General features: G+C 37.5%; 1 protein-coding gene across 4 annotated transcripts in view; it reads left to right on the top strand.

Moving 5' to 3' along the window:
* The window catches only part of LOC124144508 (DCN1-like protein 4), a 32370-nt gene that overhangs the window by 1979 nt on the left and 6280 nt on the right, over positions 1–24111 (top strand). Inside the window, exons 2-4 of one of the 4 annotated variants that reach the window (XM_046513943.2) lie at positions 1808–1889; positions 6267–6415; positions 23946–24013. In XM_046513943.2, coding sequence (XP_046369899.1) covers positions 6342–6415; positions 23946–24013 — 142 coding nt within the window. In that variant the 5' untranslated portion in view covers positions 1808–1889; positions 6267–6341. Of the gene's footprint in view, positions 1–1807; positions 1890–6266; positions 6416–14683; positions 14747–15519; positions 16148–23702; positions 23852–23945; positions 24014–24111 lie in introns of those variants that run through there. The other 3 variants (XM_046513945.2, XM_046513946.2, XM_046513944.2) reach the window with 3 other exon arrangements.

Raw genomic sequence — 24111 nt, 5'->3', positions numbered from 1 at the left:
ATTTTATATGACATTGTCACCCAGGAAAATGTTAAATATTTATTTATTTGCCATGATTAGTTGGAAACTGTGTATAGATGACTTCATAACATATTTAAAATGTATACTGACACGCTCTGAAAACACATTCAAATTTTTGTAATATTTCCAAGCTGCCAACTGTTACGCTTTTGAGCCAAACATTTCGCTGTTATGTTTATCCTCCCTAAATTACGATTTTTGACATTTTTCCATGAATTCTTTACATGCATTAAATATCATGGAGATGAAAGTTGTAATGCACCTGTCACACATTCTACAGGGAACTAATTGCATGCACACCGATACTTCCTTTGAAATAAAAAACACACATTATATTTCTGCAAGTTATAATGTATTGTCACATGATGAATTTTATGAATGTGTGGGGCTTTGACAACATGTTACGGCAAGAATACAGTTTACCGGACACCTTCCGCAAGCTTTTTAGCACCCTTTTTTGTCGCTTTGCTAGCAGGGTTTGGGGTCTTGATCCCACATAACATCTTCAATTAAATACTTTCATAAGTAAATGTAATTTTTAATGGCCAAAGTTATACAATACGTGTTTGTTGAAATGTGGACATGATGGATGTCACGGGTAAGGTTGTCACACTTGTTATGGAACTTCTATTTCGAGTACTTTTTCAATGTTGATGTCCAGTGTGTTTTTTATGTTTATGGAATGCTTTGATAGTCAATTTCAAGATTTAATCATATTAAACTTTTCAAAAACAAGCAGAGTAATTTCTTCTGTTTATTTTGGGCTTTATCACTCTATTTTTCAAAAAGTGATGCTCTCCAGTGTGGCTACTTTACCATCATCAAAAGGATGAAAAAAACATACATAAATTTGTATTCTGAAATCAAGCGGTAGTGAATAATCTTAGTTCAAACATCAATGAAACTAAACCTTTTTGATAATAGTTACAAGATATTTATTTACTCCTCCTACGCTGCAGTTTTCTGTTTCAAATTTGCCCCAAACCTTTGACCATGATTAGCCCCAGCATGGCTCTTGGAATCATTATCCGTAGTACCTGTGACGATCTGGGTATTGAATAGGTCTTCCGCGACTATGCTTGTCGTCAGAGGCGACTAACGGCATTGAGTGGTCAGGCTTGCTCACTTGGTTGATGCATGTCATCGATCCCAATTGGGTGGATGGATGCTCATGATATTTATCACTGGATTATCTGGTCCAGACTCGTTTATTTACATACCGCCGTCATATAGCTGGAATACTGCTGAGTGTGGCGTTAAACAACAAACCAACCAACCTAGCTTGGAGGTTGTTCTCAACATAAGCAGCTTCTCTATGATCCCACCTACAACCAGAACTGACTAGGGCTGGGACGAGTCCAATTTTACTACCCGGGTACCCACACCTCTATTACCCGACCCTACCCGGGTACCAGCTGTTGGTGTCAAGAGATAGGTACAAAATTGGGAATAGTTTGACAGTAGCCCTGGTAGAATGTATTTAGATACACGTATAAAACGATGTGGTCATGAAAAGTTCTTGCTTTGTTCAAACATATATAAGTCAGAAGGAACATGTTCATAGTCATGAAGAAATGCTAACATTAGAGACTTAAAATTGTCGTGTAACCATGTATTTATATTGTGAATCTTTGTCATGAAACAATATATCACATGACTAACCACGGGTCGGGGTAGCCCTGTGGGTACCCGAGTCCTACTCAGTACCTACCTGACCCGAGTACCCGAGTTACCCGTCCCTGCCCTAGAACTGACTGTAGTCTATATTCCTCTATTTATGTTTCAGGTATGCTGCTGTAGTGCATGCGACTGGCACACTGGAGCAAGGAGGAGAGAACAAGTCCCTGTATGATACTTTCAACACACTGGTCAGTTGAATTCATGCTGTCTTTACTGCTGTCAACAATAAATTGACAATTATCAAGTCACTAACATGACAAATAAATGTGAATTTAGTTTTTTATTATGATTATAATTATATAATCATTTTTCATGTTGATGAAGTTTACCAGCTGCTTATCAGAACTTCAGTCTGTGTCCCAAGTTGTTCTGTGAGCTTATATTCAGTAGATATGCGTCTCAGCAAAAGACTAGTACAAGCTGATCTTACTGGACCATAAGACATTTCAATAGACAAGGGCTCCAGACATGTGCCTGAAGTCGCAGACTAGTAATTACACTGATGACATGACAGCTGTAGACAATCACAGTTGTGCAAAGAGCCCTAATCAGTTCCTATCAGTCCTTATCAAATACTTAACCTTGAGAATATGTTTTGCATTCTTCAGGCAGTTAATAGGTTAGTTTAAGTGACTTCTGAAAAGGAAGGTGAGATTCTGCCATGTCAGTTATGAAAATCCACGTCTGTTTGAACATACCGTTTATATTGAACATGTAAGTTATCAATGAACTTATTGAAATGAGGAAGAATCTTCCACGATCAATGAGGGAAGGCCCTTAGTACTACAATGTACTTGACTTTCTTCTGATTAAAGCTGTTCACAGTACATATACTTTGCAAGCAGATGTTATATACAGTCAAATCCCGTTAATCCAACATTGATGGTTGCATATGATTATGTCGTGTTAACGAAATTTAGTAGTATCAACGTTCGTGATCGAAAATCGGACAACTGCACGATAGATAAGGATTCAAACACGTAATAAAAAATATAAAATATATATTCATATTGTTATGTTATATTGTTGGCGGAATATGTTTTCTGATCATGCAACCTCTAAAGTTTAACACAAAACAACTGTTACGGACTGTATGACCGATTCAAAATACTTTAATAAGCATAGTCTGGAATGGAAGTCGCAACTTTGAAACTGGTACCCAAAGCTTAAGAAAGCTGCTTTCTAAGTGGCTAACGTCGACTTCCTGTTGGTCATTTCATTGGTAGGTCATAGTTCGCGAAGGTTGTTCTGACGTGACCTGTAATGGGATGTCCTCATCGATAGCGAAAACTTGTATCTGATTTGAATAAGATTGAGGTAATCTAAGCATGTGAATTATCCTGTTTTCTTTATTTAAAGCATTAATTGTTTATTGTTAAAAAAGTTTATCTCTGCAGCCGTTGTAATATGCAGCTACCAGCCGACTCGTCTCGCATCAAAACACGGGCTGTGTACTCGCGGGCAGATGACCGCGGAGTACGCTGATCACTGTGTCGGATTAACGAGACTGATTAATGAGTGATTTCGGTAATTCGTTGCAAATTAGGTGTGTCGGAGTGCGAGACTGTCGGATTAACGGGTCTAAATAGCACTGATTTAAACGGTTCCAATCATTAGTGTCGGATATTTGCACAACATTGGCATGAAGCAGTGTCAAAATAAATGCCTGCCCGTCTGCGCATGGCTGGTAATGTTTCTGGCAGGCTGCATGAAATATTCCTTCACCTGCCCTACTGTCTGGCACATAAATGTTAAACTACTTACGTATTCAGTTTTATTATAACTTCCTGTAGATTCTCAAGTAATTATTGGTGAATTATTTCAACTGAATCAATATGCGATTTTTCTCTTTCTTTTTTGTTGTTGTTGCAATTTTTCAGTATTTATAATGTCTGAATGCGGGCAGGAAACTTTGAAGAGGGGAAGGCAGCACTAATGGGTCACCTGCCTGATGGTCTTGTTGGGTTTTGAAATATTTCGAACACTGGCATGAAGTATTCACGTAAAAGTATATATGTCCGACTCAAATCTATTGCAGAACTCTAATCCGTGGAATATTCTCAGATCCGTGGCAGATTCTCATTGTTATATGATGTCATGTTTGAAACGATGTCTTATCCATGAATGGACAATCAGTTCAATTTTTGTAAGACGTCATGCTTGAGATGATGTCACGACTGTGATGTCATATAAATGTTTCATCTATTACTGATAGACACTCTGATCATTTCAAAATGATGACACCGCACCATGGAAAATGAAGGTTTTTTAATGGGGATTCATGCTGGCAGAGGAAGAAGCCAGAATCGAAAAAGACCCTAATGCTGAAATTATTAGATGATTTTTATAAAAGCCATGATATTACTATGTTAAGGCTCTGAATCCATAGTAGGGAAGCTTGAAATATGCAGGATTTTTCAACTCCGGCTCATGAGAGGATGGTGTTGAAGGTCTTAGAAAATTATTTCTATGATGAAACTTCAGGGAACCATTTTAAGAAAAGTACTGATATGCAATCCCTACCCCTGACGATGCTGTTCTAAAGGGGAAATGATAAACGTTTACGCTATAGAAATTGCAAATTATTAATATTTTATGATAATCTGCCATAGATCTGAGTATGCGCCTATATCTGTCCCATATGTGGAATCTGACATAGATCTGAGTATACGCCAACAGATCTGCCCAATTTGAGGAATCTGCCATAGATCTTTGAATCCACCACGGATCAGAGTCCTACCTACATATGAGTCCTACATATATACTACTAAAAAAAAGTTAAAGAATACCCCCACACTACAACTTTGGCCACTAGACCAAAGCCTGAGCTTAGTAAAATTCTGTTCAGACCAGTAAGCCCAGCTAATAATAGTCCATATAATAGCGATAAAGCTACTGAAAATGATGTTAAAAGCCATGTTTGGCCTAGTAGACTCAAAGTCTTTGGCAAAGACTGTCCACTATTGGAAGGCTGTATGTTGCAATACCCACTAGCCACGACAGATTTGCTATGGTCTTTTGAAAAAAATCATGTGTTCTTTAACTTCTTTTGAGTAGTGTAATATGCATAGGTAGATCCAGAGGGGGAATGCAGGGAGTCCGGACTCCCTCGCACCCTTCATCCCCATCCCCTTTTACAAGCCAAATGTGGTATGTTGTAGGCAGTAAACTCTCCACTGAGAGAGGATTTTGATATTTTTTACCCTTCCATTTTAAAAATGCTGGTTCCGCCCTTGATATGAATGATTCTTGGGAAGCACAAAACAATCTACAGAGCATCAAAGATTAATGTTAAGCATAGTTTGCATACCACATATTTCAATAGGGAGTTTTGTGTAGGATCAATGTTTCCGTCATTCTCTGTTAAACCACAATAGTAACCGAATGTTTTCCTCTTGAGTGATGGCCAACTTGATATGATGATTATCATGTATGTATATTGATACATAATTCAGTGTTATGATTTGCATAAAGTCATCAAATGTGACCATTGTTAATATGCAGATTATGGTGTTTGCTATAGTTTCCATTGACAGCATTACATGAACTTTACACCCATGCAAACCAGTAATCCCGTAGTTTGACCTGAGTCAGCTGATTTCTCTGTTTATGCAACAATGATGTAAGTTGATCTGATACCATCATATCTTGAAATGGTAGTTAAAAGCTGCCATTCTACTATGGACCCGAGTGTTGAATGCTGTCCTATACAGTATACGATGTGGACATGGTGAGGAGCCTGTTGAAAATTCTTTGGCTGTAATGATTAACCATTTGAGCTAAATTCTGTCCAATATCTTGTAATATATACCAAGTATTTTCAGATTGATTTGGTTATGATGTGTCAGATTACAGTACTATTGAGCAGGGGATCAGAATACTAGGGCTAGGACGATACACTAACTATCAGATATGTATCACGATACCTTGCTCACAATCTGATATGTATCTTGATCCATGCATGTGCTCTTATCTGTGGTGGGGCGGTCGGCTAGCCTAGTGGCTAAAGTGTTCACTCGTCACGCCGAAGACCCGGGTTCGATTCCCGACATGGGTACAATGTGTGAAGCCCATTTCTGGTGTCCCCCGCCGTGATATTGCTGGAATATTGCTAAAAGCGGCGTAAAACCATACTCACTCACTTACTTATCTGTGGTGTGTGAGACATCTTTTTCATAGACAGTATGGTCAAATACCTGTCACACTAACAATTTACAGTTGGCAGTGTGTCAAATATGGCACAACGGATAAAAATATTTACGTTTTCACTTCTCATTTTCACTAGTTTGGTGTAACATTTATTAAATAATACATTTAAGGTAAGAATCAATACTTTTTACTTACATTGTGATCAATACTTGTGTTGAGATGTAAAAAATAAGGGGATGCATACGTGTATTGTCTCACTACTACAGATTCCTCAGAAAAGGAAGGTAATTTCTTTCTGGGATCAATGACCCATGGCAATATAAAGCAACATGAACATGATAAGGCGCTGTGCACCACACCAACTTAACTGTTGTTGACTTTTCAAAGTTAAGTCCAGAAACTTATTTCCTTTACAGACCTTGAGTGAAGGTCGGTCAAGCTGTGGATTACCTCCCTTGAGTGAGGACTGCGGTGAAGATAGCTTGTGTACGATGCCGACTCGCAGGCGAAGGCGCTCCCCTCCAGTAGAAGAATCACATGCTAAACGAGCTCGGGTCAACATGTGGTGAGTTATCTATCTTCCTTTCCCTCTTGGTGTAGGTGAAGTGTCATTGAATTGGAATTCACTGCCACTTTGAACAATATTTCAGTTTATTACAAAATGTTAACCTGATGTTTGAATAACACATAAAGGAACACCTGTCAATGTCTTAAATATTTACTACTTTGGTGAAACCACCAATGAATGTGAGTATGGTGATGACAGCCCCGAAATCACCTCAGTTCCAATCTTGATTTTTATCTTGAGACCGGTGGATCCTGGCAGCTAAGGGACACAACTCTGCATGACAACTTTGTAGCACCTTTGGCCCCTGCATCAGTCATGCTAGACTAACATTTAGTCTCTGAAATGAACATATTTTAAAGAAAAAAAACATTGTTAAATTACAGTTATGAAATATAATAAAAAGGAGCACAGAGAATTTCTTCATTTCAGCCTGATACTGCAGTAATCTAAACTTGCCAAATATTATAGACTTGCATGGGCTGTATTGGGTATATTTTCAAACTTATCCTATCTCACACTATGCATTTCTTCTTATTCTTTGTTCCTGTTATGGAAATGCCCTCGGAAAAAAGTTTCCAGCTTAAAAAAACACCAATCACCCCAACACATCCCATACATCACCAAATCACCATTGTGATCATGGGTCACCCACCACTGCAATCCAGTGCTACACGACCCCTGCGATCTGATCACATGACATATCTAGCACCCGCATTCTCAATTCTATCACCTTGTGTGGTCGGACATATACCCAAACAGAGAATATTTTTGTGTGTTTTTTTAAATAATTTTTATCCCCTACCAGGCCAGAATGGCCGAAGGGGGATTATGTCCGTCCATCCATCTGTCCGTCCATCTGTCCGTCCATCTGTCCGTCCCACAGAGGGTACTAAGCTTGTGAAATCAACTCCTCATACAGTTTCCAGAGAATATCCCTGAAACTCTACACTCAAGATGTCGACATGTTGATGATACGCATATCGCAGTCCCGTTTCATTTCGACTAATTTTGACAGAGTTACTGCCCCTGTTTTATGGAGCTTCATTTGCCTAATTGTGAGAGAGGGTACTAAGCTTGTGAAATCAACTCCTCCTACAGTTTCCAGAGAATATCCCTGACACTCTACACACAAGTTGTCGACATGTTGATGATATGCATATTGCAGTCCCGTTTCATTCGACTAATTTTGACAGAGTTACTGCCCCTGTTTTATGGAGCTTCATTTGCCTAATTGTGAGAGATGGTACTAAGCTTGTGAAATCAACTCCTCCTACAGTTTCCAAAGAATATCCCTGACACTCTACACACACAAGATGTCAACATGTTAATAATATGCATATCGCAGTCCCGTTTCATTTCGACTAATTTTGACAGAGTTACTGCCCCTGTTTTATGGAGCTTCATTTGCCTAATTGTGAGAGAGGGTACTAAGCTTGTGAAATCAACTCCTCCTACAGTTTCCAGAGAATATCCCTGACACTCTACACACAAGATGTCGATATGTTGATGATACGCATATGGCAGTCCCATTCATTTCGACTAATTTTGACAGAGTTACTGCCCCTGTTTTATGGAGCTTCATAAAAAATACAAAGAAAATATAAACTCGTAAAAAAAATTCATGCGGGGGATGTTGTGCACTCTTGTTTTAAAAGGCTTTACTTCTGTTAACCATTACCACGATGAGTGTATGTTATTAAAACAGGAAGATATGATACGTTATGGAGTCGTCAAATTCTTTTTCACAGACAAGTATTGCTGTTTTTGCCATTTCTCCATTCGTGTGTCATTGCTTTGTGTGACTGTGGCCAAGGTATGGTCCTCACTTGCTGAAAGAGTCTGCCTGATATGATTGCTTCCATGTTGTACTTTCTGATTACCCTGTGAGCCTTCTCAGTTAGAATTGACCGCCTCCGTGGTCTAGTGGTAGAGCGTCCGCCCTGAGAACGGAAGGACCGTGGTTCGATCCCCGGCCACATCATACCAAAAGATGTTAAAAGATGGCACTTGTTGTTACCCTGTCTGGCGCTCGGCATTAAGGGGTTAAAACAAGGACTGGTCGACTCGGAGTCAGTGTAATGTGTCTGAGTTGGGTATTCATGTTAAACTGCAGCATGGTATCTCAGTGTGCTAGCACTATAAATCGGCATCAGTCCGGTCTAGTACAAGCAGCCACACACACACGTGCATGCACGTCGCTATATAAGTGCAATAATCTTGGACGCGACGTTAAACCCCATTTCAACTCACCTCACCTCACCTCACCTCACCTCACCTCACCTCACCTCACCTCAGTTAGAATTTGTCCACAACATTGCAACCTCTGGTGGTCGTAAGACTTACTAAGAGGGAACTTAAAGGATCAGGTGGACAGGTGCTGTGACTTGGTTGATTGTATGTGGGGTGTTTCTCCAAATACCAATCATTAGTTTGTCTACACCAGACTTGTTTATTTACAGGTATTTGTCATATAGATAGAAATAGAATATAGCTGAGTACAGAATAAGCAACAACAAAATAAAGACTGAATACAGGAATGTTCTCATGCATTGATTTATATAGGATTCCAAACTAAGTGCCTATGGCAGGCAAATTGGGCAAAGAAACCTTTTGGTCCATAATTGGATTCTTATCTTCTTAACTTATTTATGTTAGCATTGCACTTAAAAAGTAGTTCTCTATACTTTGCCCTGTTATCAGTGAGATATGTGTTGCCTTGCAAAGCTGTAACAAGACATAATGATAACCTGAATTAGGAAATCTTTATTCCAGTTTGGGAAGTTCTACTGACATTTGTGGACTTTTAGCTGACTTTCTGTGGCTGAGAATGCTGAGATAAATCCTTGGATACGATAGCAAAAACAATTTGATATATCATTGTAGGTTGTGTCTTCTTAATGTTTTGAATGATTTGAAATTTTTGAAGCGAACAATAATGCCTCGGAGCTTTCTCATACCACTTGTCAAATTATCATTACAAATCAATGATAAATAAGACACACTAGTGTAACTTTTTATATATGTAAACATGTTGACTATTTTCAGCACAAAATTTATTTTACTGGATTGGGGCTGATGATTAAAGAAACAGGCTAATTGGATAAATTGGTCGAAGGATTTCAAGCCAACAAGACTAGTCCTGTCAATTGCCCTGAACTCTGTCTTAGCTGTATGCATCTAAAGATTTGATCAAATGTACGTGGGAAACCAAGGGTTACATGTTAATGGAAGGTATCATCAACATTTAGCTACTTGATCACTATTGGAAATAGAAATTGACAGTACTTGCCCCTTTCAAAAGTGTGGCGGTGGTGGGGTAGCCTAGTCGTTAAAGCGTTTGATCATCTCACTGAGGGCCCTGGGTTCAATTCCCCACATGGGTGCAATGTGTGAAGCCCATTTCTGGTGTCCCTGTAACATTGGAATATTGCTAAAAGCGGCGTAAAACAAAACTCCGTCACTCAAATGTGTGAGGATGGTTTTATGCTGGTTTTAGCCATATTCCATCAATATCATAGTAAGGGACATCAGAGTGAGTGAGTGTGGTTTTACGCCGCTTTTAGCAATATTCCAGCAATATCACGGCGGGGGACACCAGAAATGGGCTTCACTAATTGTTGGGAATTGCCCCTGGGCATGTATTTGCTTTAACTAATCATTGACACTGCCAGTAGAAATGTGCATAAGCAAACTGAAATATGATCAGAAAAATTTCTATGCAAGGTTCGAAATTAACGTAAGTCCACTGGTCAGAGACAAGTAATATTGAGGAAGGACTACCAAGACCTCCTTGAGGACTACCACTTTACCATTAGGTAGATGGCAACTATTAAGCAGATAAATTTTAATTTGTTCACTGCTATATGAAAATGTCCTTTGAGAAACATTCGGAAACAAACTGAAACTATAATAAATGATAATGTTTATCCCCCGAAGATTGTATCTGCGATTATAGCTTAAATGGATAGAATTATTATTAAACGGCCCGCATGTTATCAGAAATGAGCAGGCCACTGTAACTTGATAATGCCCTCATACTGCTTGACGACGGGCCATTATCACACCCTTTGTTAGGTGACGTCATAGGATAGGATAGGTGACGTCACGTTCCAAAGTGACGTCATCTGGTTTGTTCTATGACGTTTCCATATTTGTAAAAGTGGGTCAGTGACATTCATGTTGATTGCACTAAATGTTTCAAAACCGAAATTGTTTTGATTACAAATTCTATCCATTTTAGCTATAATAACGGTATCGCTATTTTTCAGGGCATTATCATTTGCAGAAGCCCTCGGTCTTTTCAACTGCCCTTCTTCGTCGGGCAGTTAATGGAAGACCTCGGGCTTCTGCAAATGATAATGCCCTGAAAAATAGCGTTACCCTTATATTAATCAGAAGTAATTTTTGACATATTTACAGCATGAAATACTGTGATAGTAATGTAAAGTAATGTGTAAGCTCTTCGCAACTGTTTATAGCATTCTTGCACGATTCCTACCTACAGTATTTGATGCAGTCTCGAAAGTAGGGGTTGTTTCAAAAGTTACATAACAAACTGACAGGAAGAAAACCAAAGTTTAATTGAAAAATGGTGTGATAATATGTGGAGTGTGAAGGTCACCAGATGAACCCAGATGAGAGAGTAAATCAGAGATACAGTTTTGGTATCATTTGAGTCATCAAAACATTTGAGATGATCCCTGTTACCAGGCAGCTGTTGACCAACACTCGTCACTGTCAACTGATTAATGTTATCAAGGTGGTAGTATATCAGTTCATGATATTTTTATGAGTAAAGTTGAATCAGTAAGCACATTTTGGGGGATTTAGGATGATGCTTATATCGAAGATAAATCCAATGAAACCATTTTCAGTTTTGTTTCTGACACTACTTTAATCCTAACCAACTAATGAGTCTCATAACAAGCTGCATATAGACTTGCTGAGTGCAAAGCAGCTGTATATATTGCATCAGACAGTTTCAGCAACGGCACAGTTTTATCACAGTGGTAGTCTTGTTGCTAATGATATCAATTTGCTTGTGTGTCTTGCTGTAACAAATATCCATTGTGCTTATTGTTTTTCATCCATTAAGCATGTTAAGTATTTTCCAGTCTTTCTAAGCTGGATGAACAGACAAAAGCTTCTGTTGGTGTTGCATACATAATCAGGTGTATGATGTGTATGATGTTAGCAATGTGTTTCCACAGTTTCGGGGGAGACAAAAACACCCCATGGGGAATCAGGGGCGGAATGTTTGAAATAAAATATTAGTGAACCCATCCTTGAACGTCTGGTGTATTATAGCTCAATTCTGTTAACATAATGACAAATTCCCTGAACCAATTCTGGTTTGTTTTTTTCTACAGTGACAGCAGCCTTAGAAACTAGTCCTATAGTCCTTTTCAAACTGTCCAATAGTAAAGGTATCATAAGGACCAGTAGACATTTGCCCTTATTATGAGACTTGGTGGTAGTTCACAGTAAAGTTATATCATTAAGACGAATACAGAAGGATTTTCCATGGAATTGCATGGTTTGGATATATTGTTTATTGTTACCAATGGGTGACATAACTTGTCATATCAATATTGGGTCATTTTAGCTTTGACCTGTGCAGATGTTGATGTATTCAGTGTGTGGAATAATGTTCCAACAGAAATAGCCAGCCTGGCTCTGCTAGATACTTGTTTATAAGCCAATTGTAGATTTAAGCATACACTAGTTTTTACCCTACCAATACAAGCAAGAATCTGGTAGCAGAGAATGATCATTTGTGTCAAGTTTCAATAAGGTTAGGAAATCAGTCTGAGTCAATATCAATTGATATGTCTGAGCAATAGACAATGGAAACACAAAATACTTACAAATAAAGAAAGCTGTCTTTTTCAAGTATGTTGTGACAACTAAGTAACAACTATATTTTTGCTTTGAGAAATCAGACTTATTTTTGAAATGAGTGAGAGTATGATTTTACGCCGCTTTTAGCAATATTCCAGCAATATCACGGCGAGGGACACCAGAAATGGGCTTCACACATTGTACCCATGTCGGGAATCGAACCCGGGTCTTCGGCGTGACGAGCAAACGCTTTAAACACTAGGCTACCCGACCGCCCCATTTTTCAAATGAACATGTTCTTTTCGAGATGGGGAGAAAGTTCATGTGTTATGGCTCACTGCATAGAAAAGTAAGCTAGTCAGTCGGGCTATCTAGATTTGTGTGTTCACCAGCCAGAAAAAAATAGAAACTAGCCAAGGGCTCCCGGGCAGGTGCTTTTATCACACACTGTGTTACCAAAAACGAAAGTTTAACCATCAGCTGAAGGTGAGAATCTTGTCAGCACTTTCATGGATGAATTGCAGTGTTTATGAAAAAATGATCATTATGTATATCAGTATATGACAGGTATTAACATGTACCTAGTTTACAGGCAACATGTGGGCATAAAGTTGGGTGCAAAATTTAGGTGCATTCAGTGATTTACACATTTTCTCTGATCTACTGGTTTCGTTGGTGGGAGACTTTCCTTTGTTCTCAGACATGTCAGAGGACAGATTTGTTCATGATTTCTACTGTGACTGAGTATTAACAAATAATTTGGTGAGGTGTTAATTCCCATGCAGCCCTTCATATGAAATTAATCTAAAGCATGAGTTGTATTCGTGTGGGTTTTTTCATTCTGTATTTGGCACCATTGTTACGAAATTTTGTCTACTGAAAAATGTTATTTTGGGCAACCAAGAAAATAACAGTAGTCATGATTTCAGCCGGGAGACTACTTTAATATATCAAACTTTGAGGGATGCTATAGTTACCATGTTGTTATTTTGTTATTGATGTGTTTTAGAGGAAACATAATTCCAAGTACTGCTTTTGTCCTTGTCCTGCATCATGATATGGAATGTATATTTTTTCTGAATCCAAAACCAGGCTAACAGTATTTTGCTATTTTTAGCATCAGTTTTCTACCTTGCAAGATGCATTCAGTCAACATGTTGTGTTTGTAACAAAGCTGGTGTCATGTGAATTCCATTGTGACATATTTAGGTCATGTGTTACTAAAGGTCTTCCAGCCTTTGATATTGCTTGATGGCTTCCTTTAAACTCAACACTGGTCATGACATATCAATTATTTTATTTTATTTATCTTTTTTATTATCTGTTGCAAACATTTCCCAGTTCATATAAAATGTCTGTGGTGATTCAGTGCTGCAGATATCCAAATTTCCATTAACCCTGATAAAATTAACCACCACATTTCTGACCAAGCTGTTTCATAAATAATAGGTTCCTTCATCCAGAAGTTATCCAAATGAATTTGAAACTGGTGATTTACAAATAACTGGATAAATATAAAAACAACTTTCACTGGGAAGGTAAAATGCCATGTTTTCTGTGAGTTTGACATTCTACACTCTTCTATTACTTAAAAACGTTTATAAGCCCATGGATACCAGTAAAGGGTTTATTTCTAATACTGTTGTATCCTATATGATTCTCACAATCTTAATAGTCTCAGTTTACTAGTCTAAGGAAGTCTTTCAGAATTATTTTCAATACAATCAACTATAATTGTTATCATGGCAGCTTTCATTTTAATTTCAGTTTTATACTTAAGACATTAGTGTTAGAGACCATGTTCTTTCCAGCACTGCAATATGATATAAAAGCTTTAACAGTTTATGCATACTTGATATATGCAGTATATTTGTATTACTAGAGTGAATGTGTGAGTGAGAAGTATATTATATCCATAAAAAAAATCTAAGATGTACTGATAAGTTGTGCTATATGTCATAGGCTTTATGCTACCCTGGGCAGAAGCCCATTTTATCTTACAAGTACTTCTTGTTATAAACAATAAGAGAAAAACAAATAAAAACAAGAAAACCTATAATCCTTATGTCCTATCTATTTGATCAATAGTTTTAGCCGATATTTGACAAGACATTTGTTTAGGATAGTGCACATGATCACTGACAATAACATTGTTTCACTGTGATTACATAAAAACCCATGATTTATGATAATTGGAATTCATTTGGGCAGACTGAACAAAACTAAACAACTAATCATATTAATGATTCAGAAAATGTGAAGGCGCCCAAGCTTGGCCGTCCTAGGCTACTGACTTTTATATGCCTGGTAGTCATTAGTACAATAGAATCAGTGCTGGTGGTTAAGTTTCTTGACCGAAGATGACCTGTGACCTAGGGTCATGCTGGGTCAGTATGACCACGCAACAGTTGATACCTGACAACACATAGTGTATGTAAATACTAGTCAGCTGATGTGGGCTGACGCCAAGCTGGCACATATATCCATGTAAGTCTATCACTCCCTTTCCACTTTCTATGCGCAGATTTGTGCCATGCATCCATAATTTTCTTTTTAGCTTATTATGTGTGTATCAGAGATGTTCAAATTGTATCATTGGTTCTCTTGCAAGTGTTGATTCCCATCTCTCTTCCCTCTCTCCCCCCTCCTTGTCCCTCTTAGATATCCCTCCATTCCCCTTTACAGCTGGTATGTGTATTAAGTTACATCTCTGCCACTGCTTTCCAACCTCCTCATTATAACGCCTACATCCAATGTATTGCTATAAGGCAGATCTACCATATTGGAATTACCACAGTTTAAAAAGTTAATAATGCTAGTATGAAGGCAAGTTTTTTGTGAGTTATTAAATGTGTCTGTCCAGTGCATCATGTGAAGGGTATCCCGAGTGAATTTGCCGTAAAGTGTATGAAGGTGTGTTGTTGATTTCCCAGCATATGGGCCATTTCCCAGTGGACATTATGTCAGTGTGGGTAATAGAAGGTTATTAGTTCAAGCTGACTTGAAATCAGCTGTACCTACTGCATTGTCAGTGATGGGTCAGTGAAAGGTCATAGTGTTGGGTGAACAGTGCTAACAACATAGGGTTTACACAGTTACAAACTTGGGATTGCACCATAAGACCAGTTACAGGTTGTAGATCCAACGAAGTGGGAGCCTCAGGATTGGTATATATATATGTGCATCATTGTAGTGGTGGTGCCGTGATAAGGGCTTGCTTGTGGTGGTATCATTTTCACCACTTACACTAGCTGTCTGCATCTAGTTTTCTTCTTCTGTTCTATACATGCTCCTTGTCAGAGGGGCTGTCTACCTGCTTGATGTACTGTGACTGGAGTGTGCAGCTCGGCACTGTAATTGTCTGTTAGCTAATGCTTGAACAGTCACAGCCAGCACACAGATGGTATTCAGATAGTGCAAGGTATCTCCTGGATACTGAAGCATTGGGCAGAGTGCCCAGGTTTAGGCTAGTACACCATCACAAGGAACAGCAGCAGGAGTAGGGTAGTGACAGCATGCAGGGTGCAGGTGCCCTGCTGTGAGCGACCAGAACAGAATTTGGTGGACCAGCTCCAGATGTGAAATGGTCGTATAGACAGTGGTGTAAAGATATATTGTGGTATAGTGGTATACCCTCAGGGCTGATACAGCCATATGTAGCAGTGAACACAAGGATGAACACCTGCTCCGGGGTATAACTCTCACTGATGTTGTGTAGTACTCAGTGCAGCGTTACTGTACAAGAGAATTGTCTACTTCCTGAACCTAACATGATGGTATAGATATGTAAACATTGGTACAGACCAGAGGATTGTTGTTCTGTGGATTGTGTTGTGGATTGTCGTTCTGTGGATTGTAGACTGTGACTCTACCAACAGGGAGTATGTGGTAGGTTTTACTACAGAAATGTCTTCAGTTCAAAGAATTATGGTTCGACTGAGTGTTACTATCATTTTCTGTTTTAAACACAGACCTATAGTAAAGATGAACTTTTCAGCCAGTGCTGAAGGGTTAATGTTGTTACGTGGCGTGTTCGTGATGTATTATCCTTCTCAAGAAGAAGCTGAGGACCACCTGATTCTTTCGTATTACTATACTTGATCTGTCATGCCAGTTAAAACAATAGTACCGTATTCGACGTAATAAGCACCCAGGGCAGAAATAGGGGCCTCGTATTAGAATATTATTTTGGTGAAAAAATGAGAGTTGAAAGATAAATTTCGTGGTTTATGCTGACAGCCAGAATTTAATTGCCCATAATTAAGAGTGTATATAACACACGAGTGCATATTATACGCGAATAAATAAGTCTTTTGTACGTTGATTAATCGGAATGGGTGCTAATTGTGATTGTTCACTAGCCAATATATTAGCAAATATCGCCATGGGCGCTTATTAGAGCGGGGCACTTATTACGTCAAATATGGTAAATATTGCTTCTGTATCATGTTTATGATCCTGTTTTCCTGTCAGTATCACACTACCTTTAATTTAAGTCAGAATCGAATGAACTGATGGAATGACCCAATGTGCAGTGTATGCATTTTATCACAAGACTGAAGCACCAATCTAAATTTTCTGGTTACCTTACCATAGAACATATAGCTCCCATTGTCCCCTGCTGGGACCCGTTCCACAAAGCGATCTTAGCGCTGACTATCATAAGCCAGTGTTAAAGTATGGGAGTTACTATCACCTTAGCGCTAAGATGGCTTTGTGGAACGGGGCCCTGGGGACAGGGTAAATGGTTTGACTTATCCTGGGTTCGACACATCCAGTGTGACCTTATGACAGTCTGACCTAGCCATCAGACAACAGAAAGTGAACTGACTACATTGTGCATGTTAGGTAAATAACATTTATATAATAGGAAATAAAAACAAGCATTTGTCATACTTCCATTTATTCATCTGTATGCATTTTATTCAGATTATACAAATTCTAAGCAGTGCTTTTAAAAGATTTGAGTTCGACTTACAAGGGTAAGTTTTGAGATATTTTTAACACCAAGGACTGATAATTCAGTTCTAGACAACCGGGAATTGACTCTTCGAGTTTAACATGCATGTATCAGGGTTAAAATAGCAGTGAATATAGTATGAGTTTGCTTGGACCTGCCTGCTGACAGTTTATGAACATATCACTTATATATGACTTATTCAGGCTTGTAATGTTCCAGTATTGATGGCACAGACTGAAATCCCTGAATATGTGTATGTAGAGAAGGCATGAATGTTTCATAAGGTATCTATTTTCAGTAAGTTGTGAACAGATGAACCATTGAACATCCTAACTGCCTAGCTGATGCTTGCCAGATCTCTCTGACCTATGACAATAGTGTTTGGTTTGATCCTCGTTTTGGTGCTTCAAATAAATATTTTAGTCAAATGCTTGTTGATAAGCTTGTTAGTGTGCAAGTCCACTTTGTAACCTAATTTCATACAGTGGGAAGTTTGAGTATCATGGTAATTTGCGTCAAGGTGCAGTGTAAGTCTGTTCTCAAACAGCAAAGGAACACGTTTGACAAGCAACCCCATCTGGCTGGCTCTAGAGAAACTGTTTCCACTGTGTTTACATGGTACTTCACTTGTGCACAAACTGACAGGTGTTTATCTGATGATGCAGGGATATTTATAAATAGATGTCACTCCGTTTACCTCATCAATACATATTGTGATAGCTGAGTCATACTATGTTTGCTGTAAAAGGCACTTTCAGCACTCAGAAAATTGACCAAAAAAAGCATTTATCAAAACCATAAACAAGAGTTAAATTTGTTTAGATCAAGCGGCAGTGAACAAACTTTGTTCAAATGTCAATGAACTAAACCATTTCCGATAATGGTTGCCAGGCAATTATATAATCCTATGTTTCCTATAAGTATATGTTTCTGTAGACAAATCTGTAATCTGGTAATATCGACAATATACAGACTGATGTAAATTTTGTGTCTTATTAAGGGACACTTATAAAGATTGCTTACCAATTGGTTTGTGTTTAACTTCCATGACTGGTTAATTTAGGTTTGTTCTCATAGAGTTATGAAGTCAGGTTTAGCAGTCAGACTGAGCTACTACAAAATTAAGCAAATAGTAATTTTTGAAAATTGATGCTGAATTAAGACCTTCGATACATGGGTTTGGTAATTGTGTATTATATTATCATCAGGTTTAAATTCACAATCCATTGGTGAAACATGTCAATCTTATTTTTCAAGCTTTGTTATTGAAGGACAATCCTAAGAGCCTATTTGTTTATATTTAGTTTCTCGGTGCCCTGTAGATGGATTCTGACAGTTTCATACAACCAAAATGTATTAATGGTAATAAGTGAATGAAAAACAGTTCAGCAATCAGTTTGACTAACTAGAGTAAACATTTCTCGTTCCAGTGGACTACTTTTGTTGTAGGTTGCTAATAATGGCAAACCAGATGTGAAATGCTCCTGTTCAACAGTGCTAATCAATATCTGACTTTAACATGTTAATGAGGTTACATACATTTTTTGTATACTCTATAGCACATCTAGGGTTGTGAGGTTATTTCAAAGGGTGTAGTCTTTATTTTTAATAATCATACTCATGTCATCACCATTTTTGCCTTTGAAACTGCCTGACCAATATATCTGAACCAGCCATAGAAACTAACTGTTTTAGTCCACTGGTCCTCATGATGATAACATATAGCAAAACCCTTAAAAATAGCCAATATCTGCTCGTCCTTTTGATACCTTAACTATTGGGCAGTTTGGCATGGACTAGTGCAAATTTCTAACACTGTGAACCTTGGTATGAGTACTTCCACAATGACAGTACCAAAGATCATGTGTGTTTCGTTTGTTAGTTTTAATTTTGTTGCAGTGCTTTAAACATTTAGTCCTAAAAACATCCACTTGAATGATGACATTTAAGTTTGGTGCACATGTTCCTCATAATGATTGTTATTCGAGATGGTTTAGATCAAACAAAAATTTCATATTTATTTAAATCTGAAATAAAAGCAAATATATTAAACAAGTCGTTTGGTATAGTCAGCTGATAGTTATGGAAGTTTTCTGTTGTTTGAACTACAGTCCTGCTAAGTTATGTCTGACAGTAGTAAAGAATCTGTTGACCCATTGTCAATCTCATTAAAATCATATCTTAGTTCTCGCTGCCGCTAAACAAAGATCTGAGGACATCCCATTACGCGTCACGTCAAACTGACCATTCGCGAACTCGCGAATTGAATTACTGACAAGAAGTCAGCCAATCAGAAGGCAGCTTTCTCGTGCTTTATGACTCTATTTTCAAATTGGCGACTACGCTTCGAAACATATTTTGACAAATTTTCACTTAAAAATTTGAAACCTGAACAAAAGAACATTCTCGAATGGCTAATATATGGTCTAGATTGTATAGATTCAGTCGTTAAGCCCGTAACTATCGTTCGGAATACCCTGTTTTTAAAGTTTTCGAGGCTGCATGATGAGAAATCACATTCCGACTGTCACTTTCATGATCTGGTAAGCGACACTCTGATTGGTTGGATGAAAGGTCGTTTTGACGTGACCCCTAATGGGATGTCCTCAGATCTTTGTTTAGCGGTAGCGAGAACTAAGATCTGATTTTAATGAGATTGACCCATTGTCTGTGGTTCTCAAAATTACAAGTCATTATAAGTTGGTAGAAAATAGCACCAAGAAAGAGTAACCATGTGGTGAATAGGCTTTTCCATCAAGTTCATGCGCTTTGTCCCAAAAGCTGTGTTTCATGTTATTTGGGAGTACTGGTGGCCCAGTCGTCTGAGGCGCCACAAACTGCATTACTTTTCAAAGGTAAACCAAACTCAATAACTGTATAATAATAATTAAGGATTTGGAACCAAAAGGCTTTAATTTGAAAGTTGAAGCAAATTGTCAGAGCTTGTTAGCAGGTCTGAGGCTTCGAACAGGTTGGTACTGAAACTGTACCAAGTCCATCAAATATGAAGGTGTTGTTCCATAGTCTGGTAGATAGTCTGGGAAAGAGGTATTTATATCCGCTGCTTCACTAGTACTGCCAATATGACCAGTCTATTACACTCTATTTATTCACCATGCTGTTTGCACTGCTGTGACACATGAGTCATTGTTGTCATTACTTCTCTGTGCTGTTCATTGACCAGCAAATCACACTAAAGTCTAGCCCCAAATATGACGCAGTAGATCTGAGAATGTCCTGTTGATGAAGAGTGTTGAAGGCTATCATGTGTTGGAATTATCATCATCAAATGTTTATTTGGCTTTACCTACATCATGTTCATCACAATCAGGTCTTTCTCTTCTGATGAATGTTTGTAGACATGTTGCTATCAACAGTGTTCCCGTTTACCGGTAATTACCAGTGTTTTGCTGGTAAAATTAGGTTTGAACCGGTAATTCATGTGACTCTGGACTGGACTGGCAAATAAAGTACCTCATAAATCTTAGTTGTTGAACAAAAAACATCAGCAATATTCTCATTTATAGGTATATTTTACAGCTTTTCTGATACCATCAGGGTTTCCCCTTGTCTGTTTAAGTGCAAAGGAATAATATTTCGCTTTGCTTCGAGGTTAAATATATATTTGAAGCGACTTTTTCTCGAAATATTTAAAAGAGAAAATTGTGACTGCACTTTGTGTGAATGATGTGTTGATCTAACTAAGATACTTCAGAGATGAATTGAACTTGATGTTGAAAGAATTAAAAGCAGGAATTTTCATACATCGTTTTATTTGTTGAAAGTTGCCACTGACAAAAACTACATAGGGACTGGTAATTTTTAGAGTTGCCAGTCCTCCAGGACTGTCACTTTCAATAGCTAGCGGGAACACTGTATAAAACTATGTTTTTATTTTGACCACAATTTCACGCTAGGTGTCCAACGTTCATACAGACAGTTGAACTACCCTTCCAATGTTTCCTGACAATTTTAGTTTGGACACAAAAAATAGCCACTGGTATCTAGAGACCTTTTCAATCTTTTACTTTTCATATGAGTTTTATGATGAGGAACCCTTGACTTTCATCATTACGTTGAACACTTCCAGCCCACATATTATGTGACTTCAGTGGTTTCAAATCAGAGCAGTGATTGGACCTATACTTTTAAAAATAACATTCATGTCACTTTGGATCCAAGGATTATTAATCATGGTTTGATCAATACAAAGATCCCTGCCGTTGATGAATTTGATTACTAATTTATAGAAATATCATGAAGCCCCAGTCAGTTTACACTTCAAGCCTGGAAAGTCCATCTGATAAGCAAACTGCTTCTGTTAGCAAGTGAATTGATTAACATTTGTGGATAACAGTACGCTGGAGGTGTCAATGACAATTTTGGTTTCTCTGACATCTCAGGATCTGAAAAGCACAAATGTTGGAATGATGATGTTTGTAACATCAGTGTTCGAAATTAAGGGGGTCTTGGGGTCCTTGATGTTTGCTCCTATAGTATTTTAAACCTAGAGACCCTCCTGAATCTTGTACTTTTAGCATAAGGTTGTCCCAGATGAATTCTGCGATTCTGAAGAAAGATTTACAGAAAATGATACTCCGTAGAATTGCAGAAATCCTACGGAATTTGCCCTTTATTTTATCAATCAATACACTAATTTTCTTCTTCTTTTTTTCAAGCTTTTCTATCAATATTTGCGCTAATGATACCCAGACATTTACCATGTGATTCAAACATACAAAATATATATCCTGCAATAAAATGAAATTTGAAATAAATAATTCTCACTTTTATTTGTTCTTATGGTATTATGACTACATTAGTACATAAACCATATTTACATCTTACCAAAACTAAATATGTGACACTATGCATATTTGTTTGTATAATTGTGAGGTTTGTCCAATAGCAACTGTTTATTATGACAGTTTAGGGAATTATTTCACTTCAGATATGGATTAGAGTTTTAAAGAAAATGAGTTTTGCATAGATTTTTTAAGGAAAATGGTTGTTTTTACCGCAGAATTTTGTAATTTTAGCAGCAATATTTTGGTAATTTTACCGCATAATGTTGATAATTTTACCAAAGAATTTGTCCAGTTCTCATAAGGAGAGTGACAAAAACCACTTGACGATCATGCTTCATTTCGAACACTGCACATGTAAATATGTACAGCATTCTCCGTTGTTAAGTGCCCCGCTCCAATAAGTGCCCATCTGAAAAATGAAGAATAGAATAAGGAGTAATTGATACTGTGTTCAACTGTGTTCAACCATTTACAATAAATAAGATTTAAAAACCCATTTGGGGTCTGTTTTTTAAGTATACTTATCACTGCCAAGCTCCATCGGGACACTCATATTGAAATACACCATCATTCTCATTCAGAGGTGATATACTCTACTTTCCATAACCAGCTATGCTGATATTGAACATTTGATTGATAGTAGTTAGTTTACATTATGTAATCGAGCAAAATTTTCTCAACTCACAAGATATTTGCTCAGCTTGTGAGGATAAACAAGAAAGTTGTTATTCTTATGCGTAGTATTTATGCTATCAAAACAGTACTACTGTGGCAGATGTTCTTCAGTATTCCAAACAAGGCTGTAATAATAGTACATTGTAATGATGTAATATTCAACTTGGCTTTAAAAACGACTGGCAACTAAATAATATTGAAAAACTGGTGTGTGGACTTGAATATTTCTATGGTATAATTGAATGTACAAACAGTCATTCTGACAAAGACATTAAATAAGAATGTTCTAATAATTTGCATGAATAAAAGGGTAGCTTTGAAAGCTTATCTGTGGCTCTGAATGAACCCTGTGAAATGTTAGTTTGATTGTTTTGCAAGGACAATCCAAGCTTCAAGACGTTCAATAAAAAGATTCTTTACATGAACAAAATATGTCTACCCTTGAAATGTAACAGTGTTTTCAGGGTTTTTGATCAGTATATTTTCTAGGACATTGACTTATCTTCACCCAAACTGTCCAGAAGATGTTTTTCAAATTTGGTAATGTCTAATCATATGTGATGGATTCAGTAATCCAAAGACCATCATTAGCATCACTGACAACTACACACCAAGTAATGACATCATTGACAGCTGTTTCATCAATACAATTTGATCATTACCATTGGATTGGAGCATAGAAAATATAGACGTTAAGATATGGACATGTGCATGATATTGTCATCTTGGTCAAATAAACATGAAGTTATGAAATTAAAATCCAGCATGTGATTGATGGCAGAAAATTGTTCACAGACTTGGATAAATACACATGTAATGATGATGTCATACAGAAATACACATCTATGATCATGTCATAGAGAAATACACACAATTTTATGACATCATAGAATAATACACGTGATGTGATGACATCACAGACATACACATAAAACATAATGACATCAGTCAGTGCACACAAATTGATGACATCATAAACATGATACACATAATTTTATGATATTGACATTTCTCAGTTCACTACATGTATTACATAGTACAGTTCAACATGTAGAGAAACTGACTTGAATGCAGAACCTTTTCTAGGTTTCCTTCCCTTAATGGGGAGGAGGTCATGGATTGTTTGAAAATGCAAAAGTTATTCTCTAGGTATAGATGACTTGTGATCTTTTATTATTGTGATACTGAAATTAGTCCTACAGACAACATTGTCAATAATCTCCAATGTACATTGTTCTTGCAGGTCAAGACGTGAGCCAGAGAGTGCCTTCAATGTCAAGAAATGTACCACATGGTTCCAAGAGTACACAGGTATTAACCCAAATATGACATTAATAATAATTGATTACTTCCTACATTGTGCTGAGTCTTGATTAACATGTTGATTATTAATGTGATGTGTTTTCCTT

Source organism: Haliotis rufescens, unplaced genomic scaffold (genome assembly GCF_023055435.1).
Source record: "Haliotis rufescens isolate VD_foot unplaced genomic scaffold, xgHalRufe1.0.p SCAF_7, whole genome shotgun sequence".
NCBI classification, from domain to species: Eukaryota; Metazoa; Mollusca; class Gastropoda; order Lepetellida; family Haliotidae; genus Haliotis; species Haliotis rufescens.
Note: the sequence above shows the minus strand (reverse complement) of the source record. Positions and strands in the feature narration are given on the sequence as shown.